Raw genomic sequence first — 27,751 nt, forward strand, 5'->3', positions numbered from 1 at the left:
ACATCTCAGTAAGAGCAAATACTGTGAAAACTGGTATGTAAGAAATGCTTAATAGGCTTTCTCCTAACCTTTACCCTTAGGTAGACTATCTACTACCTCATAGCATCCTCACTCCCCAGTTCTTAGCCATAGTACAAAAGCTGCATTATACAAGTCCGAGACTATAGAACTTAACTCTTTTCTGACATGGTGGTTATTAAAATACATAAGTATCACATATTTTGTTAGAAAAGTATCACACAGTCTTGATAGCAGTTGTTGGAAACACTTTTTATGGTGAGGTCTCAGAGAGGCATACAGAGAAGCACAAACACAACCATGAAATAAAACACACACAATTTGAGAAAAATCCTTGCATATTTATAGATTCAAGCTGCAACAATGATCACATTTAAAAAAGAAAAGATTAACTCTCTAGCAAATTTTACAAGTTACACTTTGGAAGGTTAAAAAATTATAGTCAGTTTTTGGTACAGTTGGGACACTGAGGCCACTGCAACAGCACTAGCCTCTTGAGGCCCAGCATCTAAGTTCCTCGGATAAAGCTACCAAACAGAATATGAAACCTTCACCTTCCCAAACACAGAAAAAAAAAAAAAAAATCCCAGAACAAAAATAACATTCACTTACTAAAATGTTCCTCTTACTTTCGTTAAACCACAACTGTTAATACTGCTACAGATTTAGAGTTTGCATGACAAATGGTACGTGCACTAAATAATAAATGTATTACCATGAATGTGAATAAATCAATTTTTCAGTACCAAGCAGATGGCAGGTATCTGTTTCTTTTAGTTTACAGGTTTAGTGTTTCTTACAGCTTGGTATTTCCAGACATGGTGCTGCCAACTTAAAAAAATATACCATGGGGAGAAAGTGGGAACTTCAGCCTCTATCTTATATAATCAGTTATATATTTGCCAAACAGGTGGAACTTTATAAGAAAGACAAAATATATAAATCACATTCCCCAAGTAAGCATAAATACATAAAAATTAATGAAACACTCTATATCCTGGAGTTAGACTGTCTCGGTTTGAATTTTGGCTCCACTGCTTATAAACTTTCTGACCTTGGGCAGTTACTTGACTTCTGTGCCTCTATTTCCTCATCTTCCATTCACCAATTAGGGAGATAGGAATTCAAATTCTAGCTGCACCATTTACTTGCTGAGGTATATTTGGCAAGATACCAAATATTTTTGACCCTCAGTTTTCCTTGTTCATAAAATGCAAGTGTAGCTACTTACAGGATTGTTATACATATTAAACAAGATAATGTATACAAGTTTGTAACACAGTAGCAAGCACAGAAAAGAACTCAATAGATCTTATATGCCTTATAATAGAAATAATAACTAGCCCTTAAACAGGGTATATTATGTATAGTCATTGTTCTAAGTGCTTTACACATACTAGCTCATTATATCTTATCAACAACTCCATAAAGTAGGTCCTATTACAATCCCCATTTGCTGGCTGGTTAGCTTAGTTAGAACACAGTGTTACAACATCTAGGTCAAGGGTTAAGATCCCCGTACCAGCCAGCCAGCCAAACTACACTGAGATACCATCTCACCCCAGTTAGGATGGCTAAAATCCAAAAGACTCTGAACGATAAATGCTGGCGAGGCTGCGGAGAAAAAGGAACTCTCATACATTGTTGGTGGGACTGCAAAATGGTGCAGCCTCTATGGAAAATGGTATGGAGGTTCCTCAAACAATTGCAGATAGATCTACCATACGACCTAGCTATCCCACTGTTGGGAATATACCCAGAGGAATGGAAATCATCAAGTTGAAGGTATACCTGTTCCCCAATGTTCATCGCAGCACACTTTACAATAGCCAAGAGTTGGAACCAGCCCAAATGTCCATCATCGGATGAGTGGATACGGAAAGTGTGGTATATCTACACAATGGAATACTACTCAGCTATAAAAACGAATGAAATACTGCCATTTGCAACAACATGGATGGACCTCAAGAGAATTATATTAAGTGAAACAAGTCAGGCTGGTGGGAGCTAAAAATAAATAAATAAATTCACACACACACACACACACACAAAAAAAAAAAAAAAACGGGGGGGGGAAGAAGACATAACAACTACAATTCCTTGAAGTTGATATGACAAGCAAACAGAAAGGACATTGTTGGGTGGAAAGGGGGAGAGGGAGGAGGGAGGGAGGTTTCAGTAATGGGCCACAATAATCGACCACATTGTATATCGACAATATAAAATTTTTTTTAAAAATAATTAAATAAATAAATAGCAATAAAAACAAAAAAAAAAAAAAAAGAAAGAAAGAAAAAAAGAAAACAATTCCATTTACAATAGCATCAAACCTTAAGAGCTAAAACTATAAAATGCTTAGAAGAAATATTGAGGGGGAGCTCTCAGAACCTCTCTTGGTTCTGAGTGCTGCCAAAAAAAAAATTGGGAGAAACTCTTCATGACATTGGATTTGGCAGCAATTTCATGGATATGATGAAAAGCACAGGAAACTAAAGAAAAAACAGATAAACTAGACTTAATCAAAATTAAGAACGTTTGTGCATCAAAGGACTCCATCAATAAAGCAAAAAGACAACTTACACAATGGGAGAAAATATTTGTGAATCCTATATCTGATAAGGGATTAATATCCAGAATATAGAAAGAACTCCTATAACTCAACAAAAAGACAAAGAACCCAATTAAAAAATGGGCTAAGAACTTGAATAGACTTTTCTCCAAAGACATACAAATGACCAATAAGCACATGAAAAGATGCTCAACATCACTAATCATTAGGAAAATGTAAATCAAAACCACAATGAGATACCACTTCCATCTAGGATGGCTATAATAAGAGAAAGAGAAAATAAATACAGGTGAGGCTGTAAAGAAATTGAAACCTTTGTACATTGCTGATTAGAATGTAAAATAACGCAGCCACTGTGACAAAGTTTGGTAGTATCTCAAAGAGTAAAACATAGAATTACTATATGACCCAGTAATTCCATTCCTAGGTACATAACCAAAAAAACTGAAAACAGGTACATAAAGAAATACTTGTATACAAATGTTCATAGGAGCAACATTCATAATAGCCAAAAGTGAAAACAATCCAAATATCCATTAACAGATGAATATATAAATAAAATGTGGTATTACCCATACATTGGAATATTATTGGGCCATAAAAAAGAATGAAGTACTGGGCTGTCCAGTTAGCTCAGTTGGTTAGAGCACAGCCTTAACCAAGGTCACAGGTTTGGATCCCCATACTGGCCACCAGCCAAAAACAAACAAGAGGAATGAAGTACTAATACATGCTATACACATGCATGAACATTGAAAACATTATGCTAAGTAAAAGACGTAAGACACACAAAAAAATCACATTGTATAATTCCATTTATATGAAATGTCCAGAATAAGCAAATCCATAGAGACAGGAAGCAGATTAGTGATTGCCTGGGGATGGGGGAAGAGAGAAATGGAGAGTGACTTTTAATGAAACAGGGTTTCTCTTCAGGAGAATAAAAACTCTAAAATTAGATAGTGGTGATGGAGGCAGAACCTTGGGAATATACTAAAAATCACTGAATTGTTTATTTTAAAAGGGAGACTTTTATGGTACGTAAATTATTTCTCAGTAAAGCTCTTATTTAAAAAAAATTATATTGATACTTTGTTGTGGAAGGGATTCCAGGTTTTACAGTTTTCACAATACATATTAAAAGACCGAGTTATCTCATGGGTAATAACAGTACTTGAGTTATCTCAAGAGACTGGAACAATCATCTCCTTCCAAGATGCAAGAAAGGAAACTTTCTAGGAATTCTCCTTCCAATTATACTCCAAAACAAACAAAAACTAGTATAAAAAGAAAGTAAGAGCCTTCTACTGTATCCCAATAGAAGCACCCTTAATTTGAAACATTAAACAGGTTGTCAGCCATAGCTACACTGAAACCAGACAGATCTTCCACTCAGAGGATAAGAGGCTAGGGCTATTAATGCCATTTGGTTTTACCTTTTCCTCTTTCACAAATATACACAGAAATGCATGTTACCTCCACTTACATAAACCTCAGTTCTTCCCTATATAGATTTCACTAACATTTAAAATGTTCCAGTTTTCCTAGAAACAATGAAAGTACCCTAATCTCTGTTCCACGCTTTTAAAAAAAAATGAAAACGATTAAGTCAAAGGAAAATATCTGAAGCTCACAAACGGTTTTAAATGTAAACCCAATCGATTTTGCTTCTTAAAGTATATTTTTCCCAAATGCAGTAATAGAGGTGATAAAATACTTTTTTTATTTCTTCTAGGCCAGGATTTCATAACCACAGCACTACTGACATTTTCCCACACATTTGTGAATTTTCTAAATTTCCTTCTGTAATTGTGGTCAGAGAACATACCTTCTACAATCTTAGTCTTTTTAAATGTATTAAGACTTGCCTTATGGCCAAAAATCAAAAAATGAAATAAAATATAGCCTACTTGTCTTTGTCACTTATCTAGAGCCAGTCTTCAGAACTAAATGAAAAACAGATAAACTGAATAGATAATATAACTAAGGTCTGTTTTTAAGGATGACCAGAAAGTCCTAAATTCCAAAACTGAATTATTGCTTTTTTTTTTTCATTTTTTTGGCAGCTGGCCAGTACAAGGATCCAAACCCTCAACCTTGGTGAATGAAGTTTGCTCACTGCTCTTAGTGATCAAACCAGCCAGCCCCAAAACAATTATTTTAAATGAATACAAATAAGCTACATAAATCCACACTCTTCAATGTAAAGTCATCCATTAACCAATCTTTCTTTTGCAATCTAGGGTAACTGAAAGTTCTTAAGTTACTTGCATAATTAGTGTCTCCCACACCAGAAGTCAAATATTTCCTTTTATTGCCACTGATACACTTTTTATTTAACCTGATCTTTAAAAATCTATAATCATCTGTACTTTGTAATCAAAGATAAAAACTAACCATCACATAGCTGTGCACTATAGCTATTAGATCAGGGGTTGGCAAACTTTTTCTGTAAAAGGTCAGACAGTAAATATCTTAGGCTTTGAGGACCATATGGGCTCCGTCGCAATTATTCAACTCTGCCACTGTAGCACAAAAACAGCCATAGAAATTACATTGATGAATGTAGATATGTTCCAATAAGTTTATTTACAAAACAAGTGGCAGGCCAGATTCAACCCAAGGGCTCTAGTTTGCTAAACCCTGCATCAGACTACTGTATGTGACAAAAAAAATAATAGATGTATTCCTTCCTTTCCCAATGATAATGTTCTCCTCATAAAATTAACTGATTATTTTCTAAAATACAATTAGCTAGCTTTCTCCTATTTTGTAACAGGCATTCATCGTGGGATAATGCTAGCTCTGTTACCTTCAATGAGGAATAAGAGCCAACTATGAGAATCAAGTTTAGGGCTCAGATTTGTACTATACACACTGTACACAAAATCTGAGACAATAAATTAAAATAAAGCCCTTAGGTTCAGATCCAGAACCTATATGACCCCAACAGAGGCAAATGTGAGATCACTGCATTGGATCTTATCCACACCTAGAACACAAACTCTCAGGGAAAATATCTCCCCCTGAAAACAGATTTTTAATAAAAAATTAAAAACCAAGGGAGAAATTTTTTAAAAACATGAAAAAAACAACAGTAAACACACCAAGAATTACAACTAATCTGAAAGGGATTTAAAACAAAGAAAAATATATCAATGGTCAAATTTATTCCACTCTATGTAAGTATATTAGAAAACCTATAAGAAATAATAATTTCCTAGTGAAATACAATTTACCAAAATCAGCTTCAGAAGAAACAAAAATTTAAATAGACCAGGACCGACCCATGGCTCACTTGGGAGAGTGTGGTGCTTATAACACCAAGGCCATGGGTTCAGATCTCTATATAGGGATGGCCGGTTAGATCACTTGAGAGAGCATGGTGCTGATAACACCAAGTCAAGGGTTAAGATCCCCTTACCAGTCATCTTTTACAAAATAAATAAATAAATAAATAAACCAATTACGCTAGATGAATAAGAAAAGTTTTCAAAGTAGTTGGCCCAGAATTTCACAGGGAATTCTATCAAATATTTAAGAAATAAATCATTATAATACCACTCAAACTGTTTCAAAGCAGAAAGGAAAAGAAACTTCCAAATTATTTTTATGAAGCAAAGCATAACACTGCTACCAAAACCTAACAACAAAAGCATGAAAAAGATGACAGACTATTCTCACAAATACTGAGGCAAAACCATCCTAGAAAAAAGAAGCTGACAGCAGCACATTAAAGAATATACTAGGAATATAAAGATGGCTCATTATTAAAATACCTGCTAATATTTTCTCAAAAAAGAAAAATATTTTTATCACCATTTGTATTAGCCAGGTTTCTGCAGGAAAAAAGAACCAAAAAGGTATAGAGAGACAGAATAAGAACTTTATTATAAGGAATTGGCTCAAAGAATCATGGAGGCTGAGAAGTCCCAATATCTGCTGTCAGCAAGCTGGAGATCTAGGAGTGCCAATGGTGTATACTATGTGCAATGTAGAGTTCTAGGCATTGGGGATGCAACAGTGCAAAAAAAGATTTAAAAAATCCTTTCCCTCACAGGATTTACATTCTAGTGGTCTTTTATCTTGGAGTAGGTAAGTAGGTAAGGAAGTAAGTAAATAAATAAATAATAGATAATGTTTTAGAAATCAAGGTGCAAATCAGGCCTTTTACCTTTTACTGAGAGAGGTACTTATTTATGTATAGAATATCTCTGGAAGGGTATATAAGAAACTGCTACTATTGGTTCCCTCCATGGAAGAAAACTGGGAGGCAGAAGAATGTAGATGAATTTTCATTAAATAGCCTTTTGCATCTTTTGGGTTTGTACATGGGAATGTGACTTTAAAAATAAATTCAAGGGTCGGCCCTGTGGCTCACTCGGGAGAGTGCGCACTGGTAGCGCCGAGGCTGTGGGTTCAGATCCTATATAGGGATGGCCGGTGCGCTCACTGGCTGAGCGTTGTGCAGACCACACCGTGCCAAGGGTTGCGATCCTCTTACCGGTCAAAAAATAATAATAATAAATAAATTCAATTAAAATTAAACAAAATTAGATACCTATACTCCAAGAAAGGCCAAACAACAAGAGAAACACATAATAGTCCATAAAAGAAAAATATCGCAATTAAAATTTTTTTTAAATGCAAGGGATATAGACAATGGATATAAACAATAGAGTAGACCCAAATGAAGAGAATTAAGTAATTAGGAAAATGAGCTGAGAATCAATGCCACCCCCCTCCCAAAAAAAAAGGCACAAAGGCAAGAAATAAATATGAAAGAGAAATTAACAGACATGAAAGATTGCATGAGATAATTCAATATGCATGGGACTTGAAGAGACCAGGGAAAACAAGAGAATTTGAAAAGATAATGCCCAAGAATTTTCTACAATTAAAGACAGACATGAATTCTTATACTAAAGGACTATACCAAGACCCAAGCAGAAAGAAAAGACTAACTAAAAATGAGCAGCAACCAATACCAGCTAGCCACCACCCCCCCCCCCCAAAAAAAAGAAAGAAAGAAACAGGAGTAGCAATCAGACTAAGATTAAGGTTTAATTTAGTAACAGTAGAGGGCAGTAAAAAAAAAGAACAGTTATGTTCAAAGCGCTAAGAAAGATAACTGTTGTCCTAAATTCTATGCTCATTAAATTACAGTTTAATAGTTTATTCAGTATAAAGATAGAGGTAATCACAATAAATGTGGTGTTTTTTTGTTTTTTGTTTTTGAGTTTTTTTTCAGTGGCTCGCAGTTACAGGGATCAAACCATTGACCTTGGTGTTATCAGCACCATGCTCTAACCAACTAAGCTAACCAGCCAGCCCCTACAACAAATGTAAACAGATTACAATCTCTGTCCCTTTACAGGCAAATTTAATTATGGATTTAAAAAAGTCTAAATATAAAACTGTTTATATGATAAACATAAAACAGATGAAATAAAAATAGAAATGAAAAAAGATATACCAGAAAAATACTGATCAAAACAACAATGCTTATAGGCCAATACTTACAATGAGGAAAAAGATATGTAATATTGGTAGCAGATAAAATAGGAACAAAATCTAAAAGCATGAAACAGGATAAAAATGGACAACTCATATTGATAAAGTATACAATCTATCTACAGTGTACAATTCAATAATAATCATGGCCTTCTATTAATATATACCTCACAAGATGGCCTAGAAACAAATAAAACACTGATAGAAACACGAGGAAAAATTCGTAAACACATCGGGGAATTTTAATAGAACTTTTCCTAATAGATCAATTAGACCAAAATAAGAAAATCCACAGAACATTTGAATAACACAGTAAAAAAAAAAAAATCTAACAGAGCTATATAGAACTTTAGGCTAGCCAGTTAGCTCTATTTGTTAGAGCACTGCCTTGTAACACCACGGTGAAGGGTTCAGTTCCCAGTACTGGCCAGTCATCAAAATAAATAAAATTAAATTTAAAAAAGGGGGGGGCCACCTGGCCAGTTAGCTCAGTTGGATCTCTATACTGGCCAACTGCCAAAAATATAGAGAGAGAACTTTATGCAAATAAACAAAAACAGAATCCATATTCATTTCAAACTCATGAACAGCATTCAAAAATCTGACCATGTATTTGGCAAAAACAAAATCTAAATATACTTCAAAAAGCAGAAACCTATATATACATCGTCCATTTTCTTTGATCATGATGCATTAACATTAGAAATTAAATATCAAGGGCCAGCCCATGGCTCACTTGGGAGAGTGTGGTGCTGATAACACCAAGGCCACAGGTTTGGATCCCCTTACTGGTCATCTTTTAAAAAAAAAAAAAAAAGAGAGGAAAGAAAAGAAATTAAATATCAAACAATTACCATAAAAACCTCACCATATGAAAATTTTAAAACTTCATTTTATATAATTCTTAGATTAAAAAAGAAATAAACCAAATGACATTTAGAAATGATGAAAGCACATAAAAACCTGTCATATGGCCAAATCAAGAGGAAACTTTAAAGTTTAAATACAAATACAAGTTAGAAAATAAGAAACATTGGGAAAAACTGAGATAAGAATAAAATTCTAGAAGCTAGAACAAAAAAGTAGGCGTAAGAAAGTAGGCAAAATAAGGTAATGAAGATGGAATTAGAAAACAGTGAACCATAAAACACACACAAACAGACAATAATCAGCAGAATCAAAATGTAATTATTTGACTGTCAGATGCTGCCCAGGGTGGAGTTATCAGGAGATTTGGCAAACATACAAATTCAAACTTCCTTAGGGTAGGTAAAGAAAAGGGCAGGACTGATAAGACTTCACAGCTGTATCTCAAGCCCCCAGAGTCCTTCATTTCTTTTATTTTCTTTTTTTCTTTTTGTATTTTTTGTGAGTCCTTCATTTCTTAAGCCTTCGCTTTATAAACAATAGTAGATCTGGGAAAAAAAGGTAAATCAATATTGACGGAGAAGAACAAAGTTGGAAGACCAGCACTACCTGACTTCATGATTTGCTACAAAGCTAGAGTAATCAAGAAAGTGTGGTATTGGCAAAAACAAAACAAAAAAAATGACAAAGAGATCAAAGGAACAGAATAGAGAGCACAAAAACAGACCTATATTAATGAAGTCAACTGATCTTTGACAAAGGGACAAAGGCAATACAATGGAGTATAGTGTTTTCAACAAATGATGCTGGAACAACCAGACATTTCACATGCAAAAAAATTTGGACACAGACCTACTCTTCACAAAAAGTTACCTGAAATGGATCACAGACTTAAATGTAAAATGCAGAACTATAAAACTCCTAGAAGATAACATAGGAAAAAATCTAGATGGTCTTAGGTATGGCAATGACTTTTTTCTTTTTTTCTTTTTTTGGCAACTGGCTGGTATGGGAATCCAACTCTTGACCTTCGTGTTATCAGCACCATGCTCTCCCAAGTGACCTAACTGGCTAGCCCTGACAATGACTTTTTAGATACAACACCAAAGGCACAATTCATGAAAGAAGTAATTGCTAAGCTGGTCTTAATTAAAATTAAAAATTTCTGCTCTTCAAAAGACACTGTCAAGAGAATGAAAGAATAAGCCACAGACTGCCGAAAAATATTTACAAAAGACACATCTGATAAAGGACTTTATCCAAAATATACAAACAACTCTTAAGCTCAACAATGAGAAAACAAACAACCCAATAAAAAATGGGCAAAAGACCTGAACAGATATCTCACTAAGTAAGATATACAGATGATAAATAAGCATATGAAAAGATATTCAAAATCATATGTCATCAGATAATTGCAAATTAAAACAACAATGCGATGCTACTATATACTGATCAGCATGGCCAAAATCTAAAACACTGACAACACCAAATGCTGGTGAGGATGGAGTGCACCAGGAACTCTCATTCATTGCTGGTGGGAATGCAAAATGGTACTGCCATTTTAAATACAGTTTGGTGGTTTTTTACAAAACCAAACATACTCTTACCATATGATCCAGTAGTCGCACTCCTTGGTATGAACTGAAAACTTATATTATCCAAAATCTACACATAGATGTTTGTTCACAGCTGCTTTATTCATAATTGCCAAAACTTGGAAGCAACCGAAATGTCTTTCAGTAGTTTAGTCGATAAACTGTGGTACATCCAGACAATGAAATATTATTCAATGCCAAAAAGACATGAGCTATCAAGCCATGAAAAGACACTGAGGAAACTTAAATGCATATTACACAGTAAAAGAAGTCAATCTGAAAAGGCTACATACTGTATGATTCCAACTATACGACATTCTGAAAAAGATGAACTATGGTGACAGTAAAAGGATTAGTAGTTGTAGAGGTTAGGGGAGAAGGAGGGATGACAGGAAGAACACAGAGGATTTTTAGGGCAGTGGAATTATTCTATATAATAGTACAATGGCGAATACATGTCATCATACATTTGTCAAAATCCATATAGAATGTACAACACCAAGAATGAACCCTAATGTAAACTATGAATTTTGGATGATAATGATGTCAGTATAAGTTCATCAACTATAACATATGTACCACTGTGGTGCAAGATGCGCTTAGTAGGGGGGGTTATACATGTGTGAAGACAGGAGGTATATGGGAGCACTACTTCCCACTTAATTTTGCTGTGAACCTAAAGCTGCTCTAAGAAATAGTTTTTTAATTTAAAAAATTAGTTCTTCCACATTCTCAGCATCACACTCTCCCGAGTGAGCCACGGGCCAGCCCCTAGTTCTTCCACATTCTGCTGTAGAATTTTTATGATTTTAATTTTCATATCTAAATTTTTGATCCATTTGGAATATACCCTGGTATAAGGTATAAAAAATTGATCCAAATCTTTTTTTTTTTTTTTTTTTTTTTTTAAATTTTATTTTGTCGATATACATTGTAGCTGATTATTGCTCCCCATCACCAAAACCTCCCTCCCTTCTCCCTCCCCCCCCCCCAACAATGTCCTTTCTGTTTGCTTGTTGTATCAACTTCAAATAATTGTGCTTGTTATATCTTCTTCCCCCCCCCCCCCGGTTTGTGTGTGTGTGTGTGTGAATTTATATATTAATTTTTAGCTCCCTCCAATAAGTGAGAACATGTGGTATTTCTCTTTCTGTGCCTGACTTGTTTCACTTAATATAATTCTCTCGAGGTCCATCCATGTTGTTGCAAATGGCAGTATTTCATTCGTTTTTATAGCTGAGTAGTATTCCATTGTGTAGATGTACCACATTTTCCGTATCCACTCATCTGATGATGGGCATTTGGGCTGGTTCCAACTCTTGGCTATTGTAAAGAGTGCTGCGATGAACGTTGGGGAACAGGTATACCTTCGACTTGATGATTTCCATTCCTCTGGGTATATTCCCAACAGTGGGATGGCTGGGTCGTATGGTAGATCTATTTGCAATTGTTTAAGGAACCTCCATACCATTTTCCATAGAGGCTGCACCATTTTGCAGTCCCACCAACAATGTATGAGAGTTCCTTTTTCTCCGCAGCCTCGCCAGCATTTATCGTTCATAGTCTTTTGGATTTTAGCCATCCTAACTGGGGTTAGATGGTATCTCAATGTGGTTTTGATTTGCATTTCCCGGATGCTGAGTGATGTGGAGCATTTTTTCATATGTCTGTTGGCCATTTGTATATCTTCCTTAGAGAAATGCCTACTTAACTCTTTTGCCCATTTTTTAATTGGGTTGCTTGTTTTCTTCTTGTACAGTTGTTTGAGTTCCTTATATATTCTGGATATTAATTCTTTGTCAGATGTATATTTTGCAAATATTTTCTCCCACTCTGTTGGTTGTCTTTTAACTCTTTTAATTGTTTCTTTTGCTGTGCAGAAGCTTTTTAGTTTGATATAATCCCATTTGTTTATTTTTCCTTTGGTTGCCCGTGCTTTTGGGGTCGTATTCATGAAGTCTGTGCCCAGTCCTATTTCCTGAAGTGTTTCTCCTATGTTTTCTTTAAGAAGTTTTATTGTCTCAGGGTGTATATTTAAATCCTTAATCCATTTTGAGTTGATTTTAGTATACGGTGAGAGGTATGGATCTAGTTTCATTCTCCTGCATATCGATATCCAGTTATCCCAGCACCACTTGCTGAAGAGGCAGTCCCTTCCCCAGTGAATAGGCTTGGTGCCTTTGTCAAAGATCAGATGGCAGTAAGTGTGTGGGTTGATTTCTGGATTCTCTATTCTATTCCATTGGTCAGTGTGTCTGTTTTTATGCCAGTACCATACTGTTTTGGTTATTATAGCTTTGTAGTATAGCTTAAAGTCAGGTAGTGTTATGCCTCCAGCTTTATTTTTTTTGCTGAGCATTGCTTTGGCTATTCGTGGTCTTTTATTGTTCCATATAAATGTCTGAATAGTTTTTTCCATTTCTGAGAAAAATGTCTTTGGAATTTTGATGGGGATTGCATTGAATTTGTATATCACTTTGGGTAGTATGGACATTTTCACTATGTTGATTCTTCCAATCCAAGAGCATGGGATATCTTTCCATCTTCTTGTATCCTCTCTAATTTCTCTCAGCAGTGGTTTGTAGTTCTCATTATAGAGATTTTTCACCTCCTTGGTTAACTCAATTCCTAAGTATTTTATTTTTTTGGTGGCTATTGTAAATGGGCAGGCTTTCTTGATTTCTCCTTCTGCATGTTCACTATTGGAGAAAAGAAATGCTACTGATTTTTGTGTGTTGATTTTGTATCCTGCTACTGTGCTGAAATCACTTATCAATTCCAACAGTTTTTTTGTAGAGGTTTTAGGCTGTTCGATATATAGGATCATGTCATCTGCAAACAGGGACAGTTTGACTTCATCTTTTCCAATCTGGATGCCCTTTATTTCCTTCTCTTCTCTGATTGCTCTGGCTAGTACTTCCAACACTATGTTGAATAGGAGTGGTGAGAGTGGGCATCCTTGTCTAGTGCCTGTTCTTAAAGGAAAAGCTTTCAGCTTTTCCCCATTCAGGATGATATTGGCAGTGGGTTTGGCATATATGGCTTTAATTATGTTGAGATACTTTCCCTCTATACCTAACTTATAGAGGGTCTTTGTCATGAATGAGTGCTGAACTTTATCAAATGCTTTTTCAGCATCTATAGAGATGATCATATGGTCCTTGTGTTTGAGTTTATTAATATGGTGTATCACATTTATTGATTTGCGTATGTTGAACCAACCTTGCATCCCTGTGATGAATCCCACTTGATCGTGATGAATAATTTTTCGTATGTGTTGCTGTATTCTGTTTGCTAGTATTTTAGTGAGGATTTTTGCATCTATATTCATCAAGGATATCGGCCTGTAGTTTTCTTTTTTGGTTATATCTTTACCTGGTTTTGGTATCAGGATGATGTTTGCTTCATAGAATGAGTTTGGGAGATTTGCGTCCGTTTCAATCTTTTGGAATAGTTTGTAAAGAATCGGTGTCAATTCCTCTTTGAATGTTTGGTAAAATTCTGCTGTGAATCCATCTGGTCCTGGGCTTTTCTTTGTTGGGAGCCTTCTGATAACAGCTTCAATCTCCTTTATTGTTATTGGTCTGTTCAAATTTTCTACGTCTTCATGGTTCAGTTTTGGGAGCTTGTGTGTGTCCAGAAATTTATCCATTTCCTCCAGATTTTCAAATTTGTTGGCGTATAGTTGTTTATAGTAGTCTTGAATGATTCCTTGTATTTCAGATGAATCAGTTGTAATATCGCCTTTTCCATTTCTAATTTTTGTTATTTGAGTCTTCTCTCTTCTTTTTTTTGTTAGCCATGCTAATGGTTTGTCAATTTTATTTATCTTTTCAAAAAACCAACTTTTTGATTCGTTGATCTTTTGAATTGTTTTTTGGTTTTCAATTTCATTCAGTTCTGCTCTGATCTTAATGATTTCTTTCCGTCTGCTAACTTTAGGATTGGATTGTTCTTGTTTTTCTAGTTCTTTAAGGTGAAGTGTTAGGTTGTTCACTTGCCATCTTTCCATTCTTCTGAAGTGAGCATTTAATGCAATAAATTTTCCCCTCAATACTGCTTTTGCAGTATCCCACAGGTTTTGGTATGATGTATCATTGTTTTCATTAGTTTCAATAAACTTTTTGATTTCCTGCTTGATTTCTTCTTGGACCCATATGTCATTAAGTAGAATGCTGTTTAATTTCCATGTGTTTTTTATAGTTTCCAGAGTTTTGTTTGTTATTAATTTCTAGTTTTAATCCATTGTGGTCTGAGAAGATACATGGGATAATTCCAATTTTTTTGAATTTATTGAGACTTGATTTGTGACCTAATATGTGATCTATCCTGGAGAATGATGCATGTGCTGATGAGAAGAATGAATATTCTGAGGTTGTTGGGTGGAATGTTCTGTAGATATCTGCCAATTCCAATTGGTCTAGAGTCTTGTTTAGATCTTGTGTTTCTCTACTGATTCTTTGCCGAGATGATTTGTCTAATATTGACAGTGGAGTGTTCAGGTCCCCTGCTATTATGGTATTAGTGTCTATTTCCTTCTTTAGGTCTAATAGAGTTTGTTTTATAAATCTGGCTGCTCCAATTTTTTTGAATTTATTGAGACTTGATTTGTGACCTAATATGTGATCTATCCTGGAGAATGATCCATGTGCTGATGAGAAGAATGAATATTCTGAGGTTGTTGGGTGGAATGTTCTGTAGATATCTGCCAATTCCAATTGGTCTAGAGTATTGTTTAGATCTTGTGTTTCTCTACTGATTCTTTGCCTAGATGATCTGTCTAATATTGACAGTGGAGTGTTCAGGTCCCCTGCTATTATGGTATTAGTGTCTATTTCCTTCTTTAGGTCTAATAAAGTTTGTTTTATAAATCTGGCTGCTCCAACATTGGGTGCGTACATATTTATGATTGTTATGTCTTCTTGATGGATCAGTCCTTTTATCATTAAGTAGTGTCCCTCATTGTCTCTTTTTATGGTTTTTAGTTTAAAGTCTATTTTGTCAGATATAAGAATAGCCACTCCAGCTCGTTTTTCTTTTCTGTTTGCATGGTAAATCTTTTTTCCATCCTTTCACTCTTAGTCTGTGTGAATCTTTATGGGTGAGGTGGGTCTCTTGTAGGCAGCATATAGTTGGGTCCTGCTTTTTGATCCAGTCAGCCAGTCTGTGTCTTTTAATTGGGGAATTTAAGCCTTTTACATTAAGAGTTGTTATTGAAAGGTGTTGATTTATTCCTAGCATTTTATTGGTTGTTTGGTTGTCTTAGGTGTCTTTTGTTCCTTGCTTTCTGATTTACTGTTTGGTTTCTTTGTTTGTTGGTTCCTTAGGTTGTAGATAGTGTTTTTGTTAGCTTGTTTTCTCTTCATGAATGCCATTTTTATTGTACTAGCGGGTTTAGATTTTTCTTAGGTTTTTATGGCAGTGGTAGTTATTTTTCAGGAACCAAACCCAGTACTCCCTTGAGGATTTCTTGTAAGGGTGGTCTTGTGGTAGTGAACTCCCGCAGTTTTTGTTTGTCTGAGAAATATACTATTTGCCCCTCATTTCGGAAGGATAGCCTTGCAGGGTAGAGTATTCTTGGCTGGCAATCTTTGTCTTTTAGTATTTTGAAAATATCATCCCATTCCTTTCTAGCTTTTAGGGTTTGTGATGAAAAGTCTGATGTTAACCTGATTGGGGCTCCCTTATAGGTGATTTGACGCTTCTCTCTTGCAGCTTTTAAGATTCTCTCTTTGTCTCTGAGTTTTGCCAATTTGACTATGACATGTCTTGGAGAAGCCTTTTTGGGTTGAATACGTTTGGAGATCATTGAGCTTCCTGGATCTGAAGATCTGTGATTTTTCCTATACCTGGGAAGTTTTCTGCCACTATTTTGTTGAATATGTTTTCAATGGAATCTCCATTTTCCTCCCCTTCTGGAATACCCATGACTCGGATATTTGAGCACTTGAGGTTGTCTGATATCTCTCTCAGATTTTCTTCCATGTCCTTGATTCTTTTTTCTTTCTTTTTGTCTGCTTGTGTTATTTCAAACAGCCCATCTTCAAGTTCAGAGGTTCTCTCTTCAACTTCGACAAGCCTGCTGGTTAAACTCTCCGTTGTGTTTTTTATTTCGCTGAATAACTTCTTCAGTTCAGCAAGTTCTGCTACATTTTTTTTCAGGACATTGATTTCCTTGTATATTTCCTCTTTCAGATCCTGTATACTTTTCCTCATTTCATCATGATGTCTAGCTGAGTCTTCTTGTATCTCATTCAGTTTCCTTAGAATTATCACTCGAAATTCCTTGTCAGTTATTTCAAGGGCTTCTTGTTCTATAGGATCTAGAGTATGAGATTTATTAACTTTTGGTGGTGTACTTTCTTGATTTTTTGTATTTCTGGTGTCTTTTTTTTGGTGTTTATTCATTGTGGCAGGGGGTTTCACAGTCCACCGGTTTGAGACTAATGACTAACTAGGATGTTGCTGTGGTTGCCAATTTGGTATGGCTCCCGCCGTGACTGCTCAGTTGGCCTCTAGTGTCTTGTGTGTGTGGTTGCCTCGGGTCTTGGGCTTCTCCGGGGATCCACCTTTCTGGTCAGCTTGTACTCTGCTGGGCTGGTGGATCACGTACCACAGGGTGTGTGATCTCTGTTGAGCTTTCACTTTCTGTACAGGACTTCTCCCCGTTCGGTGTGCTCTGGCCCAGGCTGTTAGATCGTGCAGTGGCGACCCCACCGGGTGTGTGGTTTCTGTCGAGTCTCCGCCTCCCTGGCCACACGTCTCCCCCCTCTGTGCACACTGTGCTGGGCTGGGGTGTGTCTTCTGCACCCCTCGTCTATCAGCTGGGCCTTCAAGACCCTGCTCAGCACCACCTCGCCCAGGAAGTCTACCAGGTTTCTGCTAGGCACAGACGACCGGTCTCTCTGGGTGCCTTTGTAGCACTGTGTAGATCTTTCTCGGGTCTTGTTCACCTTTGTATCCCCCCGGGATAAACCGAGTCTAGTGCCCGCCTGCAGCCTGCTCTCCGGCAGGTTCAAGCGGACCTGGGAACTCTCCTACCACACTATTCCCAACCAGAAATTCGTTGGGCTTTTTTCCAAACTGGTGGTCGCAGAGATGGTATCTGCCTCCCAGTAACAGGAAGTTTACCGGGGCCGGAGTCCAGGGTGTGGTGGAGTGACAGTCGGCCCGCCCGTACTTCCTAGCCCTCCCAACACTGGTCGGGACGCCCCACACCCCCAGCCCCGCCAGAGAACCGCGGAGGGAGTGGGAGAGGAGGCCGGCCCGCAGGGTCCGGAAAGCCCCGCGCCAGGCCAAGCAAATGGGCTCAGTGATGGCCGAGCAGGGCGGAGCTGCCCGCACCTGGGAAAATGCAGGCAGCACCGGGGCAGTGAGTGGCCTGGTGGTGCAGGCGGGAGCCGCGTGGGCATCCACCCCCCGAACAGAGCTGTGCCAGGGATCACTCACAGTGCTGTGCCAGGTCGGGCGCTCGCTCTGTCTCTGGTTTGTTGCCTTCCGTGTTCTCGGCGCTGCCGCCTCGGGCTGTTCAGTCGCGGCGCCGCTCGGGCGCTCCCAGGAATCTTCTTTAATGCCGGCCTGAAACCTCGAATCCTGAATAGGGCAGCTGGCCGCCTTCAGTGCGGCCCCAGCCTCCGGGATCCTGGCTGCATCCACAGCAGCCCTGGCGCCGTGTTCCCTGTTTCAAGACTCGCTTTTGCAGCTAAGAATCAGTTCTTTTCCTGCTCCACACTTCAAAGCTGTTGCCTGTAAATGAGGCAGCCTCTCCTGCCGGGGGCAAAGTGGCGTTGAGCCCCCACGACCGGCCAGCTGCAGCAGTCCTCCCTTAAGAGATGGCCAGAGGAAGGTCCACAAGCTTCCCGGCTGCCTGAGGCCCAGTGGCCACCTTTTCCACCTCAGCTACTCCGCGCCAGCCGCCGCAGCCGCCGCCATCTTGAAACTCTGCATGGATCTCTTTTTGTTTTTCAGAGTACTACTGTAGTTATATTAACACCATTTGACTAGTTCATCTTTTCCTTGCTAGCTTAAGAAAATACCTTTATCGTATACTAAATCAGCATATGTATTTGAGCCTATTTCTATATTTTCTATTTTATTCCATTGTTCTGTCTACTCAAGTATCAAATCACACCAGAATTCAAAAATAACATTTCAACCCATGGGGGAGAGAAAGGATAATTTAAAAATTGCATTTAGACAATTATCTAACTATCTGAAAAAATAAAATTGGCTGGCCAGTTAGCAACACCAACGTCAAGGGTTTAGATCACCAGCCAGCCACAAAAAAAAAAAAAAAAAAAAAAAATTACTGTACTTCCAGGTACCTGTACATGTGCATCGAAACTTGTAGAATGAGTGTCATCAGTGGTTAAAGACAAACCTGGATACAATAGTGCAGCAAACTTTTAAGAAATTATGCATTGCCATGCTCTTAATGATAGAAAGCACAACGTCGTAAGAAACACACACACATTAAACCCTCTGGGTCAAAAAAGATTCTGGAGAGTTATGTTCTGAATATAAAAAAGATTTAAGAATGCCTTACCCATTTATTTCTAATGCACTTTCCTTTTTCCAAAACTATAATGCTATAAAAAGCTATGCTTAACCCTGTAAGAGCCCTTTAAGTAAAAATAAAACTTCTGAGTAATAAGAATTATCATAGTTTAATTGGGAACAGGCACATCTTATAATCAATGGCATCTTATATTCAATGAAATATGTCATAAAAGCATTAGGAAAAACAATAATGTTGTCAAAACCTTGCCATATGTAAACTTTTAGGCAATATGTAAAATCCACAAGTTGTAAATGAAAATACTGATAGGTCTAACTACATAAAAATTAAAAAGACAAAAGACAGGCAGGGAGAAAATACTTGCAACACACATAATAATGAATTACTGGGCTGGCTGGTTAGCTCAGTTGGTTAGAGCGTGGTGTTCATAATACCTAGGTCAAAAGTTCAGATCCCTATACCAGCTAGCCACCAAAAAAAAAAAAAATTACTATCAGGATATATAAAAAACTACAAAAAAAACCCAACACAATATAAAAAGACAGGGAAAGAATACAAATGGACAAGTTATATAAATGACCAATAAATAAAAGGATTTCATTAATAATCAGAGCATACAAATTAAAATGAGTTATCAACCCTCACATAGACGGTCAATATACTTTCAACAAGGATACCAAGACCATTCAATGGGGAAAGGACAGTCTTTTTAACAAATGGTGGTGGGAAAACTAGATATCCACAAAAGAATGAAATTGGACCCTTACCTTATACCATATACAAAAATTAACTTAAAAGGATCAACAACCTAAAAAGCTAAAACTCTTAAAAGAAAACATTGGGAAGCCTGGCCGGTTGGCTCAGTTGGTTAGAGCATGGTGGTGCTAACACTAATGTCCAGGGTTCAATCTCTTAACAGTTAGCCATCCAAAAAAATAGAAAAAGAAAAAAAATATTGGGGAAAATATTCATGATATATTGGATTTGGTGATGATTTCTTGGATACAATATCAAAAGCATAGGCAACAAAAGAAAAAATAGATAAATTGGACTAAATCAGAATTAAAAACTTTTGTGCATCAAAGGACACTATCAAGAGAGTGAAAAGACAAACTACAAAACGGGAGAAAATATTTATTTGTAAATCATATATCTGAAATATAAAATACATAAATACAACCCAATTCAAAAATGGGTAAAGGACTTGAAAAGACATTTTTCCAAGAAGATATATAAAAGGTCAATAAGCACATGAACATCACTAGTCATTAGGGAAATACAAATCAAAACCACAATGAGATTATCACTTCACACTCACTAGGATGGAGATTACACAAAAATGAAAAGAAAGAAAAATGAGTGTTGGTGAGGATATGGAGAAATTGGTGTTATAAGGCTGCACTCTAACCAACCAAACTAACCAGCCAGCCTTGGATGTGGAGAAATTGAAACCCTTGTGCACTGCTGGTAGGAATGTAAAATGGTGCAACCACTGTGGAAAACAGTTTGATGGTTCTTCAAGAAGTTAAACAAAGGCTAAGTGAAACAAGGCAGTCACAAAAAGACAAATACTGTACATTTTCACTTACATAAGGTATCTAGAGTTACTTCTCTAAGTCAAACTCACAGGAACAGAAAGAATAATGGTTGCTGGGCTTGGGGGCAGGAGGAAATGGGAATTCTTTAAAGGGTAGAGAGTTTTAGTTTGGCAAGATGAAAAAGTTCTGGAGTTTGCACAACAGTGTGAATATATTTAACACAACTGTACTCTTAAAAATGGTTAAGATAGTAAATTTTATGTTAGGTGTATTTTTACCACAATTAAAAAAAAAATTTAAACATAGTATTATCATATCACCCAGCAATTCCACTTACAGGTAAATATCTAAAAGAACTGAAAGCAGAGACTCAAGATACTCACATGTCAATGTTCACAGCAGTATTATTCACAATAGCCAAAAGATGGAAACAACCCAAATGTTCATCAACAGATAAATGGATTAACAAAATGTCATGTATACATACAAGGCAATATTGTTCAGCCAGAAAGGAATGAAATTCTGATATACGGGTATGCTACAACACAGATAACCTTAAGAACAGTATGCTAAGTGAATTACCTCTGGCACAAAAGGACAAATATTGTACGAATCCACTTATAGGAGGTACGTAGAGTAGGCAAATTCATAGAGACAGAAAGAAGAATATAGGTTACTAGGGGCTGGGAGTAGGGGGAAATGGTGAGTTAATGTTTAAAGAGTACAGAGTTTCTGTATGGGATAATGAAAAAAAGTTCTGGAAACAGATAATGGTGATGGTTGTACAATAATGTAAATGTAATGAATACCATTGAACTGTATATTTAAAAATGGTTAAAATGGATGCCTGGTTATCTCAGTTGGTTAGAGCATGGTGCTGATAACACCAGGATCCAGGGTTTGATGCTTGTACCAGCCAGACACCAAAAAAAGAGAGAAAGAAATGGTTAAAATGGAAAATTAATGTTATATATTTTACCACACAAAAAAACTTAAAAATAGAGATAGAGAAACTAGGAGCATAGAAACTGGAGATGGTAAGTTAAGACAACTCTACAGAGGTGTTTTGGTCCAAAAAAGAACAAGACATGTTAAAGTGTAGCAGAAGGGAATAATTGGGTTAAAACAAGTGTTTTTTTCCTTAGAAGATATTTTTAAGTTGCTGATGGAAATAATTTAGAAAAGAATGAAAATATAATGTAGGAAAGAAAGGAGAGAATGTCTTAGGTAATGTCTTTCAACAGGCAAATGGAAATAGGACATACAATACAAATGGAAATATGGACTTAGAGAGGTACATGGGTAGTTCAACCATAGTGACAGGCATAAAGGCCAGGTAAGTGGGTAAAGGTGTGGGTTGTAGCTATATGATGGGAGTCTGGAAGTTCTCTTCTGTTTGCTTCAATTTTCTCAGTGAATCAGGAAGCAAGTTCATCACTGAGAATGAGGACTAGAGAAAAATACTGGGATTTGATGAGAGAAGGTTATAAAATAATCTTCTGAGACAGTGAAAGAACTGGGGAAATATGATTACTTAGGAGCATTAAGGGTTCAATTTTATTAAAAATAAGCAAACAAAAATTACACATCTGTGTATATATATGCATATATACATTCATGTGCATGTATATATACAATTCTTATACATGTATATAAGATGTGCAAGTATAATATATGTAGAAATACAGAAAAGGGTCCAGAAGTATACTCACCAAATTGCTAACAGAGGTTATTATTGGAGAATATATATGTATAGAAAATATGCGGGTGTGTATATATGTGCACATACACGTATGTGAGTGGGGACAGGGCAGGAGTGGAAGAGACTCCTATGTTATTTGAATTTTTGATCAGTACATATTACTGTTATAATCAAAACAAAATATCTTACAAGTTAATGCATAACTAGAAGCAGAGTTTAGAACAATGCTCAAGATCCCCAGCACCTTGACTAGGCAAAGCCTATGTTCTAATAAAACACAACTATCAACTCTTTGCAGTGAATCTGATCATAAGCAAGATAATATGACAAAAGCTGAGCACTGGGGGCCGAGCCCGTGGCTCACTCGGGAGAGTGTGGCGCTGGGAGCGCCGAGGCCGCGGGTTCGGATCCCATATAGGGATGGCCGGTTAGCTCACTGGGTGAGCGTGGTGCTGACAACACCAAGTCAAGGGTTAAGATCCCCTTACCGGTCATCTTTTAGAAAAAAAAAAAAAAAAAAAAGCTGAGCACTGCTCACCTTGAACACTTCAGAAAAGAAGCCAGACCCTATTTTTTCACAGGTGAAGTCATCCAAACGCGTCAGTCTGGAAAAGGCACTTATAAGAGCTCGGTATGAAGATGGCCAAACTCTTCCCACCTGGGCCGTGTTCCCATCCCCTCCACCACCTCCTTCAAACTCTTCAAGACGTTCCACACGTGGAGGAAATCCTGCAATTGAATTCCGTTTGCTTCGATCCATAGTCTCAATAATCACTTTCTTCTTCTTTTTAAGAAGGAACTCCACACATAATAAGTTTTTGTTGAATTTTACTTCTCTTCCGATTTGACACTAAATAAGAGATTTAAAAAAATTTCATTAAAACCATGAATGAATGAATAAGTACATGTAAATGAATTCTCAATGCAAAAACATTTCTTTTCACATTCTAGCTCCTGATTTTCACATCTAAAGAACATTTAATGCCTTTACCTTCAAAAAACACCGATATATTTAAAGCCCAAGATGTAGTCAGTCTTTGACATGAGTAGAGTGTAATGAAGATCATCAATTACATTATAAGTAACAAAATAACATTGATAATCAATATCTGTCATTTGTTGAGTACCTACTTTCCAGGAAACATAACATAAAAGCTTTACACAGGGTACTTCAAAAAGTTTGTGGAAAAATAAAATTAAAAGATAATACAAAATCTTTCTATGAACTTTTTGAAGTACCCTCGTATGTCACGTCATTTGGTAATCAAAGAATTCATGATATAAGGATTATTATGTTCATTTCACAAACAGATCAAGTAACCAAGCACTAAACAGCAGAGATAAAATTAAAATGCAAAGACAGTCTGATTCAAAAGTCTGTGTTCCTATGAATGCCCTTTACAGAACCATACAATTTTCTCTTCATTTGAAAAACTATTAAGCCCAAATACAGAGAACAAAAATGACAAAGAGACTTCAAAAGTATATATTATAGGGCCGGCCCACGGCTCACTTGGGACAGTGCAGTGCTGATAACACCAAAGCCACGGGTTCGGATCCCTATATAGTGATGGCCGGTTAGCTCATTTGGAGAGCGTAGTGCTGACAACACCAAGTCAAGGGTTAAGATCCCCTTACCGGTCATCTTTAAAAAAAAAAAAAATTATATATTATATAATTTTAAAAGAAGAAAACTTGGGGGAGGGGTGAAAAATTTTTTTTAAAGAAAACTATATCCTAAAGCAGTGTAAAAATTTGCTGTTGATTAAACAGCACAGTCCAGTAGAAGGGACCATACAAGGCTCCACCCCATATGGTATGTAACTGAGAATAAAAGCATAAGCGCACTTTTTCTTTTACCCTGTCTCTCCCTACTTCTACTTTTTTCCATGAGAATTGATTGTAACGGTCCTATGCAAAACACAACATCGTGACTCTTCAATTAGTGAGATGCTTTCATAAATGTAAATACCTACCTAACCTACCTCTACCACCTCCAGCAATGGAAAATAGTGTCAGGGCTCCCAGGGCCATCCTTAGAACATGATCCTGCCTCCCTAGCCATAGCCAGAAATCAGCACTGTACCCAATATGGACCAATCACAGTTTCTTTCCTGGCAATTAGGAATTGGAATTACGATATTCCAACCTCAATACGGCTGCTTTCTAAAATGGAGGCTATGTAAACTCAGGAGCTGTTGGCCATCTCCATTTTCTACCACATAGCCCAGAAGTCAGAAAAAGTCAAGAGATTGAAGCCAACTTGCAAAGAAAAAAAAGACAGAAAACTTCTTGATTTCCCTATTGTGCTCTATCTAATCCCAGATTTGTGAGGCCTAAAAGCATCTTGGCTTAAGGTTCCATGAGATACCCCTGTATTTTTATTTTTTTATTTTTTATTTATTTTTTTTAAAAGATGACCGGTAAGGGGATCTCAACCCTTGGCTTGGTGTCGTCAGCACCACGCTCAGCCAGTGAGCAAACCGGCCATCCCTATACAGGATCCGAACCCGTGGCCTTGGTGTTATCAGCACCGCACTCTACCGAGTGAGCCACGGGCCGGCCCGACCCCTGTATTTTTAAAATAAACTATTTTTGCTTAAGCTAGCTCTACCACAGTCTTCACAGAAGGAAGAATAATCTGAGTTCCCAAATAAAACATTTAAGAACCTCTATTGAACCTCCACCAAAAAGTGGCATTAGGACCACCAGACCAAAAATTTAAGGTCACAAGAATAAAAATTTAGGGTCATAAGACCAAAACATTTTAATTTTACAGCCAGTAGAGGCCATCAAGTTCAGTAATTCAATTATTTTTGAGGAAACATATGGCCCAGAAAATAGAAATGCTGTAAGTAAATGCTATAAGCTATTTACTCGCAAAACTAGACTTGGAACCGAGGAACCAAGGGTTGCATTTCTTGAAATATGTCTGCTGATCATCTGCTTCAAATTACCTGAGGAGCCCCTTGACCTATTAAATCAGAATCTCTTGGAGTGAGGCCTAGAAAGTTAACTAAGCTCCTCAGTGATTTGTTTATACTAAGAGATCCTCTACAGCAGGGAAGGAGAATATTAATAGTATTTTTTTTTTCTTAACACCAGGAATTTTACAAGTATTTTCTCATTTAATCTTCAAAACATACCACCCAGGTAGGTGTGATATCCATTTTACAGAAAAAGAAGTGTAGGTTCGGGAGGTTAAGTAACCTGCCCAATGACACACAGCTGGTAGAACCAGAACTGGAACCAAGCTCCATTCAGCACCAAAACTCAAGCTTTTTCTATTCATTATTACTTAACTGTTTTCCACTATGAGAGTTGTAAGGAGTCAAACTAATCATCTGGGTAGAAAAGAGGACAGAGACAAATGCGGATGAAGGCCAGGCTGATTGTAATTTTTTTTCTTCTAATTATTTTGCAGCTGGCTGGTATAGGGATCCGAACCCATGACCTTGCTGTTATAAGGCTGCACTCTAACCAAGTGAGCTAACCAGCCAGCCCTGATTGTAATTTGGACAGAGACAGAAAAGAAGGGGGAAAATAAACGCCATGACTTCAGAAAAAATAAAACATATTTAAAGTGAAACTGAATATATACAACATAGTTGCCTACTAAATTAACAATTTGACAGGTTTGCCATCTACTGACTTTTTCATTTTCTGAAATACATTTCATTTTTAATGAAATACATTGTTAAGCTTCTCAATGTCCTCAGAGTTCCCTGGGGGTGGTAGATCCTAGTTCTTTCTACCAAAGCAGGGAGGACAAAATTGCTCATAGCAGCATAACAGATCTGGTTTTACATTCTCAGCAAGCTGGGAGGAGTAAGGAATTACTAATCACAGCTCAGCTGGTGTGGTAAGAGTCCAGTTACAAATTGTACAATAGCACAGTAGACTGACACTTTTGATATTTTTATTTTGAAAAATAACATTGTATCTTGGCTCACAGCACTTTTCAAGAGTGAGGGGAAAGTATTTTTAAAAAGTAATATGCTTGGAGAAACTCTTGCACATAAGCACAGGAGACCTGAACAAAGATATTAATTTCATTCTGCCACCGTGTGCTGTAAGTGGGAAAAAAGGAAACAACCTGAAGTTCATCTCTAGGAGCAATAGGTAAATAAATACACAGCACTTACATGACTGAATTATATCTAACAATGTGGATATACTTCAAAAGCAATGTTGGGGGAGGAGCAAGTTGTAGTTAGTGTTATCATTAAAATTTAACTAAAAAAGAAAATTTTAAGAAGCTACCCCCCAAAAATTGGTTTGACTACCACTACAGTGTGATATCATTTTTATAAAAAATGTACTTTAAAACACATAAAAAATAACATATTATATTATTACAGAGAGGCAGAATAACATAGTAATGAATGGTATGGCCTCTAGACCCAAACAATCTGGGTTCAAATTCTTGCTCCATAACTTGCAGTTATATGAATCTGGGCACATTATTTAACCCCTCTACATTTCCAGTTCCGCATCTATAAAATGGAAATAAAAATAGTACCTACACTATAATATTTTATATACATTAACTCATTTAATCTTTATAATAACCATAGAATTATGGATTAAATGAACAGTACCTGGCGAACAATAAGCATTCAACTCTTGTTAGTTATTTTAATTATTATTTAAAGATATTTATAGTGAATGTCTAAAAGCATAAACTAGAAAGATAGATACTAAATTAATGATAGTAGTTGCCTCAGTGGGAAAGAGTAATGACAAAGGAAGGGAAACAAAAGATATTTCAACTTTAGCAATAATGCTTTGTTTCCTTTTATTCAAAAATAAACCTATAGCAAACAACAGAATGATATATTTGCTAATTTTTTATTTTTGTTAATGTATGTTAATTCTGGGTGGTATTCGTTATATTCCATTCTTTTCTATATTTAAATTTTTTGAAATTAAAAAAAATAAGTTTAACAGTTTTGGGGGTTTTTTTAAGTCTATTGCTAATACAACAGCTATGCAGTATGCTTAGGCCAAGAAAATTGAAATAGCATCCCAGTGTGCAAGCCAAGCCTGTAGATTCTCAAACTTTAATTCTGCAACAGTTCTACTACAGTTTGGTCCAAGGATTATTTTTATCTTAGGCTAAAACCTCAAAAACATTGGGGAAATTTTTGGATAGCCTAACTTATTCAAGTCCACAAACTTAAAATATAAAACAGCTCATAACAAACACTGATATTTAGTGTAGAGCCCCCAATATATGCTAAAGTAATACTAATTACTAAACAGTTGAGAGGAGTGGTAAAAAGTACAGTCCCCTTCATGGGAGTAAGAACGTTATTTGTTTTGGAGAAGTGCTGAGCAAGGGAAAACTTCCAAACCATGCCTTCTGTTCCCTTGGCCAGAATAAAATGACATTATAAATGAAATCAACCAAGTTATAAATGTCTG

The 27,751-nt window shown here is 36.6% G+C and overlaps 1 protein-coding gene across 2 annotated transcripts in view; it reads right to left on the bottom strand.

Moving 5' to 3' along the window:
* The window catches only part of TESK2 (testis associated actin remodelling kinase 2), a 93,882-nt gene extending 70,798 nt beyond the window's left edge, over positions 1-23,084 (bottom strand). For both annotated transcript variants that reach the window (XM_063104261.1, XM_063104262.1), the window contains exon 1: positions 22,863-23,084. In XM_063104261.1, coding sequence (XP_062960331.1) covers positions 22,863-23,084 — 222 coding nt within the window. The remainder of the gene's footprint in view (positions 1-22,862) is intronic.
* Positions 23,085-27,751: the final 4,667 nt, after the last annotated feature.

Source organism: Cynocephalus volans, chromosome 8 (genome assembly GCF_027409185.1).
Source record: "Cynocephalus volans isolate mCynVol1 chromosome 8, mCynVol1.pri, whole genome shotgun sequence".
Lineage (NCBI taxonomy): Eukaryota > Metazoa > Chordata > Mammalia > Dermoptera > Cynocephalidae > Cynocephalus > Cynocephalus volans.